This window comes from Macaca nemestrina, chromosome 2 (assembly GCF_043159975.1).
Source record: "Macaca nemestrina isolate mMacNem1 chromosome 2, mMacNem.hap1, whole genome shotgun sequence".
In the NCBI taxonomy this organism is placed as follows: domain Eukaryota; kingdom Metazoa; phylum Chordata; class Mammalia; order Primates; family Cercopithecidae; genus Macaca; species Macaca nemestrina.
Genome location: NC_092126.1, coordinates 88,693,208 through 88,704,816, shown reverse-complemented (window position 1 = coordinate 88,704,816; position 11,609 = coordinate 88,693,208). Strand labels below are relative to the sequence as shown.

The 11,609-nt window shown below is 33.4% G+C and overlaps 1 protein-coding gene across 10 annotated transcripts in view; it reads right to left on the bottom strand.

The window, feature by feature from the left end:
* Positions 1 to 2,894: 2,894 nt before the first annotated feature.
* The window catches only part of LOC105489997 (N-acetylated alpha-linked acidic dipeptidase like 2), a 1,462,458-nt gene continuing 1,453,743 nt past the window's right edge, over positions 2,895 to 11,609 (bottom strand). For all 10 annotated transcript variants that reach the window (XM_071091264.1, XM_071091263.1, XM_071091268.1 and 7 more), the window contains one exon: positions 2,895 to 9,731. In XM_071091264.1, coding sequence (XP_070947365.1) covers positions 9,533 to 9,731 — 199 coding nt within the window. In that variant the 3' untranslated portion in view covers positions 2,895 to 9,532. The remainder of the gene's footprint in view (positions 9,732 to 11,609) is intronic.

The following is an 11,609-nucleotide window of genomic DNA, read 5'->3' as shown; positions in this document are numbered from 1 at the left end:
ATGGACACACCCCCATATCCACCTCCTATATCCTCTCTCATAATGTTAGAGCTGGGAACATGCATGCACATTCCACAGACCCTTGTGCCAGCTGGATCCCAGTTGGATCTGCCAATGAGAGGCACTTATAAGGATTAAAAGGTAAAAACATGTGGAAGCTGTTTCATTTTGTTTTTCGTGCTTCTAGTAGGGGAGTCTGAGGGAGCAGAGACTCCCAAGCTTCTGATCTACGCTGTGGCAGTTGTTTAAGTCTGGCATGAAGTGGTTACACCAACAGCAGCAACAGTTTCCAGGAGTGTCAGTAGAATGTTAGCTCCTGGGTTATCATAGATTTCTTCCTTCATGCTTCTCCAGCGCTAAGCTCAGTAGTGGTTTCCTGCAGTTACTGTCTCTGAAAAACAGCACTTTTACGTTTTCATTACTCTGGATATTTAATAAATTCCTAATCATTTTCCTGTTTTAAAATCCCTTTTGCTTGAAACAGATATAATGACTAGTGTAATGCAGGGGAGAAAAGATGGTGGCATTGAGTAGGATGGCAGCAGTGGTGATGGAGAAATGTGCAGAGTTGAGCTGTATTTTGTGGCAAGCCAACATGATGATGGATTGGATGTAAGCAGAGAGGTAAAGAGAAGAATCACAGATTATTTTTATTTCGTGATTTGAGAATCTGGTGTATTTACCGAGATAGAGAAGAACCGAAGAGAAAAAAATTGGATAATAAATGTAACCGCATTGAAATTACAACTATGAGCATTTAGAATGTCAGAAAAATGCCTTATGGAAGCAGCTTTTATAAGATTAGCAGAGTTGAAGAAAAAGACAAGAAAGAGACCATGCTTATAAAATTTTAAAAGGCAGACTAGATTAGTGGCTGTAAGTGTGGGCTCCAGAATCAGACCACTTTATTAGGATTTTATGTTACTTTGAGAGTTTTATTTTTAATTCACAAATATAATAAGAATTACATAAACACACATGTGCCTACCACCTAAATTGACAAGGGAGGATGAAAAGAAATAAGAACAATAATCTAATCTACCACCTACTGTTTTATTGTATTTGCTTCAACTCCTTTTTATATATACAAGAAATAAAGCATTACAGTTAAAGCTGTCCTCTGTATCATATCCTTAGCACTTGTTTCCCTCCTACTATCGTGAATTAAACAAGGTGTTTATTTTTTCAGTCTGGATTTTAATATTTTGAATACATATATACACATCCATAAGTAATACACAACTTTATGTGTTGTTTTAATTTTACCTCCTTTGTGTGTGTCTACATACATACAAGGTATATATATATTTCTCCAGATTTTTAAAAAGTTTTTTATAGCTATGTAGTTGTGTGTATATAGTAATATAATAACTATCACAAGTTGTTAATCCCCCTAACCATAAGTTTTTTCATCCATCAAATGGAACAAAATGATATAACACCTATCTCATAGGTTATTTTAAAGGTTAAAAGATTTCATCCAAGTGATGCTTGGCAACCAGTCTGACACAGTGCTATGCCCCTAATAAATGCAGGCTATTGTATAGCAGAGATGTTAGAGAAAGAACACTGTCTTTAGAGAGTCTTAAGGAAGGTCCAGTGGGACTGGCATGTGGCCTGAGCATATTGCACCTCTAAACCATCTCTGCTCTGCCAATATGTTTGCAATAAACTGTACTATCCATGGATATTGCTACTAGTTAAACTGAAGTGTTGTATCCTATTTGACTGTGAAACTCCAAAAGTAAAATTGTGCTCATCTGTGCTAATCATCTCTGTATCACTAGTGCCTAATACAGTGCCTGGCCTAGAAGAGGTTTTTAGCAAATATTTCCTGAATGAATAAATGAATGAAATCTATTACACCCACCATGCAAACAGAAAATTCTTTTCTATATGAAAAATAACTGAGAGGATTTTTAGAGCAAATTTGAGAAAATAAAACTGTTTAACATTGCAGTTGATACAGGTACTGTTACTTGATGTTCGAACTTGTCACAAACTACAAATCTAAATGGCCCAATATGATAATTAAATTTTCAAGAAAAGAGTGGAAGGCAAGGACAAAAAAGATGATAAAATATTATAGAATTTTCTCTAAACAAGGGAACATCTGTTTGGGTGTCATACATATTATATAAAAATAATTCATTAATAAAATAGAGTAGTAACTAATTCGTTTGCGTACACAAAATACTGTATATTTTGTCATAAAAACACAGTATAGCAATGTTTTTACCTGTATTTAATAATTTCAAAATGGGTGCTTTAAACACTAACATTTCACTGTACACATTCATGAAATTTGTGACTCAGAACACGTTTTTTAAATGGTGCCTTCATTTCATAGTACTGTTTTCAATAATGTGCAAATATTTAAACAACTTAAATATAAAATATTCACTTATATTTTTAATGGACGTGGTATCTCAATCTATTTGTGTCACTCGAAATTACAACATAATTTCTTAAGTAAGATGCATATTGAGTTATGTAACACATAAAAAGTTATAAAATAAATTGTGATCACACTTGGCTAAATATAGAATGCAGTAAATATCTGAAGGGCATCCACACATTATAGAAATTAGACATTCAACCCTATATAGTAATTTTAAAACTACAGACAAATGCCTTTAAATCAATATCATTAAAAATTAGTTACAACAACTACAATGACAATGAAATCTCTGTACAACAAAAATATTTCTGAATCACAGATGATAATCAAACTATTTTAAACAAAGCTAAACACCAAAACAGTTCAACATAATTTAGTAATTGGGACAACTCTTGAGAGATATTTGTTTTTAATCAAAGCAAATTTATTTGGAAAAATTTTCCTCCAAATTTTACCTTAGGTTAATTTATAAATTTTCTCCTGCTCTTCCCTGTTCTTCATTTTAAGGCTGTGTTGTAAATGTTATACCACTGAGATTTTACTTCTAAAATCTTACATATCTAAATGCTGCTACATTGCATACATGATTAAAGTATTAAATGCATTTAAATGTATGTATCCCATATTAACATTCCAAACACATATAAAACCGTTATCAACAGCATGTGACTTTCTTTTTTTTTTGAGATAGGTTCTGTCTGTTACACAGGCTGGACTACAGTGGCATGATTTTAGCTCACTGCAGCTTCAAACTCTTGGGCCCAAATGATTCTTCCGCTTCAGCCTCCCTAGTAACTTTTTTTTTAGAGAGCGAGACAGGGTTTCACTTTGTTGCTCAGGCTATTTTCTAGATGTCTATAAAAAATCAATTAGCCCTGCAAAGTGTTCTAGAAAGGGTTTTTCTTTTCTAGAAATCCATATTCTCCAAGTAGCAAGTTAGAATATAAGGCATGTATTTGCCATTAAACCTTTCTGTTAGAAACGTAAACATGAAATTGCCTAATAGAGACCTATCTCAGATGCTAAACAGAATTATTTATAACATCTTTGGAATATAACTATGTGAGCTACACTTAACCATCTGGCATTTTGTTTCTTGCGGACAATTTGCAATAGCATAGAAAAATATTTTGTTTGTGTTTCTTATCAAACAGATATGCTAAAGTTCTGCTTAGAGAGTAATAGCATTTTATTCTAACTTTCAAAATAAGGTAGTCCATTTGCGGCAGTTTGATATAGAAGTAAACAAAAATTTTTAATATTAATAAAACACCAGCACATACACTGAAAGCATCTAAGAAATTCAAAAGATAAAACACACACCAAGCAATGACCATATGAGTGGTAACATATTGAATAAAGGTCCTTTGAAGAAGTTGGAGAGTTATGATTACCAAGCAGGCTAGATAATTAAATAATTAAACATTTTGATTGAAAAATATATGTAGTTCATTAAAATAGGGACTGTAACTCCACTTCTCTAGCTAAGCTTCTATTCACATGCCAAGTTTGTACTTTAATTAGAAAAAAAGACTGACATTAACTTCAATGCAACATAATAATTCATAATAATGATGGTATATTATTCTCTTGAGCTTGCAGGAATATAGCACATGACATATGGCATGATACAGGCACCTGTGTGATCCTTTGGGGACTTAGGTGGTACATATTAATTAGCACCTGGAAAATAAAATCTGTTTCCTTCTGAGAAAAGCTACCGCAGTGTTTATTGGCTTAAGCCCTCAAAGAAATTAAATGAAATATTGTTAGGCTGTGTCTGCACTCATTAAAACTTTGTCTAGATGTAAGCACTGAATCAAATGCCTCTGAGTTAATTCTTGACTGAATCGTACATAAGACAGCAGAGTAATCGTGCATTTCTTTGGCCTTGATGATTGGATTTTGGCATTAAAAAATCCATCAAAATTACCATTTTGGTTACAGAAAATTATATAATTGTATAATTTAAACAAAATAATCTAACCAGAAACATTAAAATTTGAAGCCACTTCATTTTCTTAAATGCTACTTGAAACTGCCTCAATTTAACCCTTTTATTTGTAAATTCAGATTAAATCCAAATATAAGATTATAAATGTCTTAAGAAATATGTCATCTTGCAATAATCAGGGTACCAAGATTCTAGACAGTCCCAGGCCCGCTAAAGGCACTTTAGTGTGTATATATTTGTCAGACAATGGAACGATATTATGAAACTAAAACTCTGGCTGATTAACAGATCATTTAAATTGAGACTGATAGATCTTAATATTACTTCTCAGGGGGAAAAATTACAATGTTAGAGTGTACCTAGAAAACAGAAACTTGAGTAGACACGGTAATGACCAGAAAAGGCTATCTTTTATACATTTCTTTTGCTGCGCTTCAAATTCATGTCACCTAAAATTGTGAAGTGCACAAAACAAATCTACTTAACTGAAAAGTATTTTCAATGAATGGGATGCTTAGAACTCTGTGAGGGTTTTTAAGGTCTTTCTGAATAGCAAATTCTAATGAGGCTTTTTAAAGTTGATAATTTAAACTCATAAAAGAAATAAAAACTCACTAGTGTGGCTGGGCAGAGTATTTATTTTCTCAAATATTGTATTGTTTGTTTGTTTTTTCCCTGCACTGTATCCATGGTCCCGTGATGAAACTGTTATGTTGCTGATATATTTATTGGAATATGTGGGCCAACTTCCTTTCCACTCAACATATGGATTGGTAGTTTAAAATAATTCCTTTCTATTAAGCAAATGTGCAGCTAAGGCACATTTAAATAGCCCATTAAACCAATGAAATGACAATGTGTTACCCTCAGAGAAAGCTTTATTTTTGGAGTAATCAATTACACATATCACAGAATGTCTCATGAGAACATTTTTGGCTAGGTCTACCAATTTGTCGTACAAATAATTATAGATTTTCATTTGAGGTAAAGATGCTGATTCATCATTAGTAAGATGGTCACAAACAAGTATTTATTTTATTTTTGTGAACATCTATCTTTCTTCTGGGGAAACTTACTATATGTTCTACATTTATTTAATAAAAAAAGTCAGTTGTTATTCTGAATTTTTAAAAATAACATAAAACTGTGGTTCTAAATCACAGCACCTGCTTTTCTTTTTTTAATTGAAATTATGTAAGCATTTAGAGAAGGAAAGTGTAAGACTTGTGGTTTCTGGTCTCTTTTTACTGTTTGTAAGCCTACTTGTCATGAGATTCCACAATGGTGCACTTGCCTTTTCATGCTCTTTAGATACCTTCAAACTTTACCTACATATATACACCATTGTTGGAGGGGCTACCATCATCAGGAATGATGTCATTTGTTTCTTTGAACCCTTTTATTATACCAAAAAAAATGGCAGACTGCACAGTCTGATCAGTTTTGGAGAAATATGTTAAAATTTCCAATTATATCACTTTCTAGAATGAAAATAGTCTGATTTTTTTTTTTTTTCGGCACTCAGTGTAAGAACAAAGAACTGAATACAGTGAGCCCAGAAGAGAAACATGCCTCATCATTTTTATTAGCTTTGGAACTGTGGACAAGTCACTCAACCTAGTTTTCTCATTTTTAAATGTGTTGTTGTGGGAATTAAAAAAGGAAAACTCTAGAACACCAGTGCCTGGGATGTAGCAAGCGCAAATATAAGCTGCAACTGAATTGTTTTCTTAGGGATAAAATGGGTCCACTTTTCTTTTCTCATAATGATTCCATTAATAACAAAGATTTATGTCTTTCTTGTTACTGTGACTCTTCAATCTATCTAGAAATGTCAACTAGCATTTTCTTGGAACCTACGTTGGAACCTATGATTAACGTAGATTGGAAATTCTTAAACATCAGTGTGTGTAAGAAACATCCAGAAATCCTGCTGAAGACGTAGATTCCTAGCCCTGTCTTTCTAAATTTCACATTTTGAGAAACGGTGATTTAGATTGTTTAGTTAACACTGGCCTAACTTGCCCTCTCACGGAAATAGTTTGCTCAATGTCCTTCTTCCTGACTTCTGGTGTTCTGTAAGGACTCTCCCCACGTTCTCTCAAGTACGCAGTCTTTGTTTCCTTTGCCCGAATTCCTGGGGACAGTTTTGTTTGTCAGGTACAGTCAGAGAAAGAACTAGCCTTGAATTAAAACCAGCCCATGCAACATCTGATAGAATGGCTGGTTACATAGAATGCACTGGAAAAGATCGTTTATAACCCTGTCTCCTCAGGGAAAAGCAAGATATACTGCATGAGAAAGCAGAGAAGCTTAAATTCCAGTGGTGCTTTTGTTACTAACTAAATACACGACTATGTCCAAGTTTCTTATTCGCTTTGGGTTTAGTTATTACATCTGGTGGGGGTAACCGATAGTGCCTTCTCTGGCTGAAGGCAAGATCTCAGGGCTTAGACCAGAATCCTTCTTAGGCTTTCTTTTGATTCTGAGACTTACGCTTTTCCATAAAAGGCAGTATTTCATGCATACCCTGCCTGAACATAAATTTCACTGTTACGCCTTTGCCACATTTTCTTCAGAGAATATTCATGATTCATTATTTCCTAGGCACGATTCTATGTATGAAAGATTGTGAGAAGCACCAGGCATATGGACAACTCAGCAACAATTTAAACCTACTACCAATTCACATAACACTTGCTATTAACTTGCTCAGGATTGTATTTATTTGGATCTATTGGGGGTGGGGTGGGGAGGGGAGTGAAATGATATACATTTGGAGGCACTCTCAGGTAATCACACTATAGAAATAATGCTGCTAGTTAAGAGGTTTGTTGCAAAGATGTAAAGCAGCATGTATAGAATTTTGGACATCTGCTTTAGTTATAATTAAATTTCTCCACATATCTCTTAATAGACTAATAAAAACCATAGTTAACTACAGTTTTCAAATAGCAAATAACATTTAATTTACAGGTGAGGAATACAGAAGGTTCTTATCTCTACAATGTGACTTACCTAGGTACGCAATCTTTAAACAAAGATGAAGAAGAAACATATTTTCTGCTCTCAGTGCTATTGCAGGTTATGGGAATAAATTCATTTAGAAATTTGCTCTAAAAGAGTGAACTACCAAACTGATAATAGTTTGCCTTTCTTTGTTTTAATTTCATCTGTAAATGAATAACAGGAATGAACACATCAACCTGTGGTTAAATATTTAAGTTCTTCTGGTATAAGACTTTCTGGCATTTGGGCTCACATGCACCTGCATGTGTATTCCCACCTCTTTTCTGATGATTTCTGAAGAGGAAGAAAGATCACGAATGTCTCGGTATGCACAAGCCTGTTTATTTCTAGCCCTTTCCTATACACATTCTTCAACATGGCAAATGTTTTCAAACAAATACATTGGTAAAAAATAATATTGTTAGGTAGTTTCATTTTTCATCTAAAAATATGTGCACACAGGCAATTTCCATGAAAATGGGTTTCTGCTTGAATTATCTAGCTAATTGCCTCAATTCCATGCTTTGCCTTGAGCATATAGAAATAATTTAGGGTAGAAAGTGTTGAACCTTATAAATCAATTAATGGATATTGATTAATTATCTTCCCTCAACTTTAGTTTGCCTTTAAACTAAGACTAGGTTTATGCTCATCCATAAAAAGTGAAAATTTAAATATACACAGACTATTTGCAATGTTGCTCTGGTGGTGTATGATGGGGAAGTATGTTTGAATTAGGTAGAGAAAATTTATATGAAATACTCTGAGGCTATGTTTCCTAAGGGGAATTGCTTTATCCAGTATACGAAAACCATTTTTCAAATAAACTTCTAAAGATAAACTAGAACTTTAACCTGATACTTAATAGGTAGAATGTTAGTGTTTGGGAGAATAATAATAATTGCTAGAGCTATTCAACGACAATGTCAATATAAAAAAACTTAGTTTTCCACATGAGAGAAGAATTGAAGTGTAGATGAGACACTCTCTTACAGTAACCCTGTACAAACTTAGAAGCATGAATATTTTCTAGATTTCCATCTTAGTCACAATTAAGGATAAAGAAGAAAAAATACCAAAATTTCTTCATAGTATTAAGGAGATTTTATTGATAAAAACAACTATTTCTTTCATAGTAAGTTCTTTTTGTCAGAGGCAGAAATAGAAATTTGATGCTTTAGAAGATATTTTGGGTTTCAAAGAGAAACTTTGCTACTTTACTGTGGAAAATATATAGTACTCTGTGAAAGCTGCCTTACAGCAAGGAGTTTCAGAAAAGATACAAGAAAGAAAACCAATGTGAGATGCTTTCATTTTAGAGTAGTCCCTGTTTCAGTGTTTCCAAAAGAAACAAGAGAAAAAGTAGTAAGATATATTTTTTCTCCCTCTTAAGACATACATCACTCCTGAAAGTCTTAGAAAATCAACTGAGGCAAATTAGGGGTTTCAAAGCTAGTCACCTTGTAAGTTGTTATGAAAAAAATTTGCATTTAAATTGCTCTGTGTAGCTACCTTGAGATTTTTCCCTGGAATGCTTATGGCTCTTTTTTCATTAATACTTAAAAAAATACAATTTCATAACCAGTGTATTACTACATCTAGTTGTGTTAGGAAGAGAAACTTCATTTCATAAAATAGAAACATTCAAAGTGGTTTAGGTCAACCAATCACTCAGTCACAATACTTGAATTCTTCATATTGAACACTTAATAGTGAAGTTAATCGGAACCATATCAACTCTTCATTTCTTTTACAGAAACTAGGTCATTAATAGCTCTATCAGAGAGAATAAACTGTGTTCCTATATGCTCTGCCCTAGGAACAAAGATACTCTGGAACTTCTTGAAACTTTCTCCTCAAAATAGTGTGTGTGTATGTGTGTGTGTGTGTATATTTATATATAAAATATCAGATTTCTTTTTAATAGGTAATTCTTAAGTCCTATTTCAATAACTTGCTTTACATAGTCAGAAATGTAGATACAAAAAATATTAAATGTGCAAAATGTTCTTTTTATATTTACATTTAAAAAATACAATGTAATAATAGCTTTATACTTGTCAAAAAGCCATGGGGGAAAATAAGCCTTCAATGTCAGAAAATCTGGTTAAATTAGAGCTTTTGCTTGTGGAATTGTAAGCAAACTTTAAAAAATGCTCAGACTGTTCTCAATTCTTCCCATCCAAGACACTCCTGAACACATCAAGTCCTGCTTTGAAGTAAACCTGAGCTGAATTAATGCTGTTCAACACCTCTGACAGGGCTTCCTGAAGGGTCTCATTTGATGCAAGGGGTTTGCAGTGTTCCCAAGCCTCCACAAGTATTGAAAACCGGCTTGTCTTTTCATCAAGGTGGTACAGGATGTTTCTGAAAAGAAATACAAAATGCATAAATGTTTCATGCACAATGCTATTTTTCTATCAAACGTTGGAGTGAATATTTCTAAGAGTCAGTGATGTTTTCAATAAATGAATAAATTATAAAAATATAATATGACTATTTTTCAACTCCTAATGAATTAACAAATTTAGACATTGATCACCAATAGTTTCCCATACTGATGAGAAAGAGAGAGATGATCAGACATTATGTGCCTCCTGACGGAAGTACACAACACTATCTATGACACAGAAAAAAAAGCAGTTTTGATAGCAAAAGAAAATTGTATATGAATCTGATGATGCAAGAAACAGAAAAAAATGTTAAATTATACTACGATATATCATTAACAAAATATAGATGTGGAAAACTTTATAAGACAAATGACCCAGTTTATTCAACAAATAAATTGCAATACAATATATAATGCAGGGGGAACCTATAGACCAGGGTTTCTCAATGTCACCCTCTTACTAGTCTCGCTAGATAATTCTCTATTGTGGTGGCCACCTTGTGTATTGTAGGATGTTTTGCAGTATCCCTGGCCTCCACACACAAGATATCAGTAGCACTCCTCCTTTCGTGTAAAAACCAAACATGTTTCTGAATATTGACAAAATATCCGTAACAGAGCGAAATTGTCCCCCCCCCCCAAAAAAAAGAAAAGAAAAAATCAACCATTCACAAAGCATAGACCTTACTACCCTTGTATTTAAACAGTTTAAAATCTAAGAAGTAGTGCAAAACTGAACACTAATTTTTAGGTGATATTTGGAAATGGCAAATATTTTAGATGTGATAATGGTATCATCAATGCTTTCTAAAAGTGCCCTTATCATTTAGAAATATTAATACACACTGTAATATTTACGAATGAAATGTTATTATGTCTGGAATTTGCTTCAAATATTTGGAGGGAAGATGAGAGAGTGGAGCTACAGACAGTGTAGAGGCAACACAGTTGACCATTAGTTAATAATTGTGGAAACTGGGTAATAGAATTCATTACACTGTTCTCTCTTCTTTTATATATGTTTGACATCTAGAATACCATCTTCTCACGAATGTGGAATGCATAATAAAAGAGTGATCTGTAACTTAGTCAAATTGCTGAGAAAGATAAATTTGATTTGGGAAAGTCTAAGATAGTCACCTTTATTCATTGATAGATACCAATAGATGTATTTTGTTAGAAAGCTATGAATCATTGCATCATTGTCTTATTTCCAACCCAAACTAGCTAAAATCCCATGGTCTAATAAAAGAGGCAAACATGTAAATAACTTAAATCCATTTTTCTAATTGTTTTAGTAGAGATGTAAGGTCTGGTTATAACAGATGATAGATTGCTACTGGGAAAGGTCAGGAAAAGGTCTAAAACAGAGAATATTTAAACAGTATCTTAAAAGATGAGGGGAGCTACCAGTTACAGAAGTTTAGGAAAGGAAAAAAGCTAAAAGAGATGAAGACAGGACAGCATCCTATGCAGAAGGAATTGGCATAAGCAAAGACATGAAACTATAGAACAGCATGATATCCTTAGTGAAATCCATGTTAGCATTTTCATAAGATGAGAGTATAGGGCCAGACTGGGCAATGATAGGAGCAGACATGGGAGAACAAGTCATAGCCATATCATACTGAGCTTGGTATACCAAGGTAAAAAGATTAAGCTTGTTCCTATAAGCAATAAGAAACCAGTGAAAGGATGTAAGCAAGAAAGAAAGGTGATTATATTTCATTTTGGAATAATTACGTTAGCTGTAATATAGAGCCTGGAGAACAGAAGACTACTTAGTCCAGACAAAAAGTGACAAAGACTTAAGTTACACAGCGATGACTGAGTTTGAAAAGATGGAATCAGGG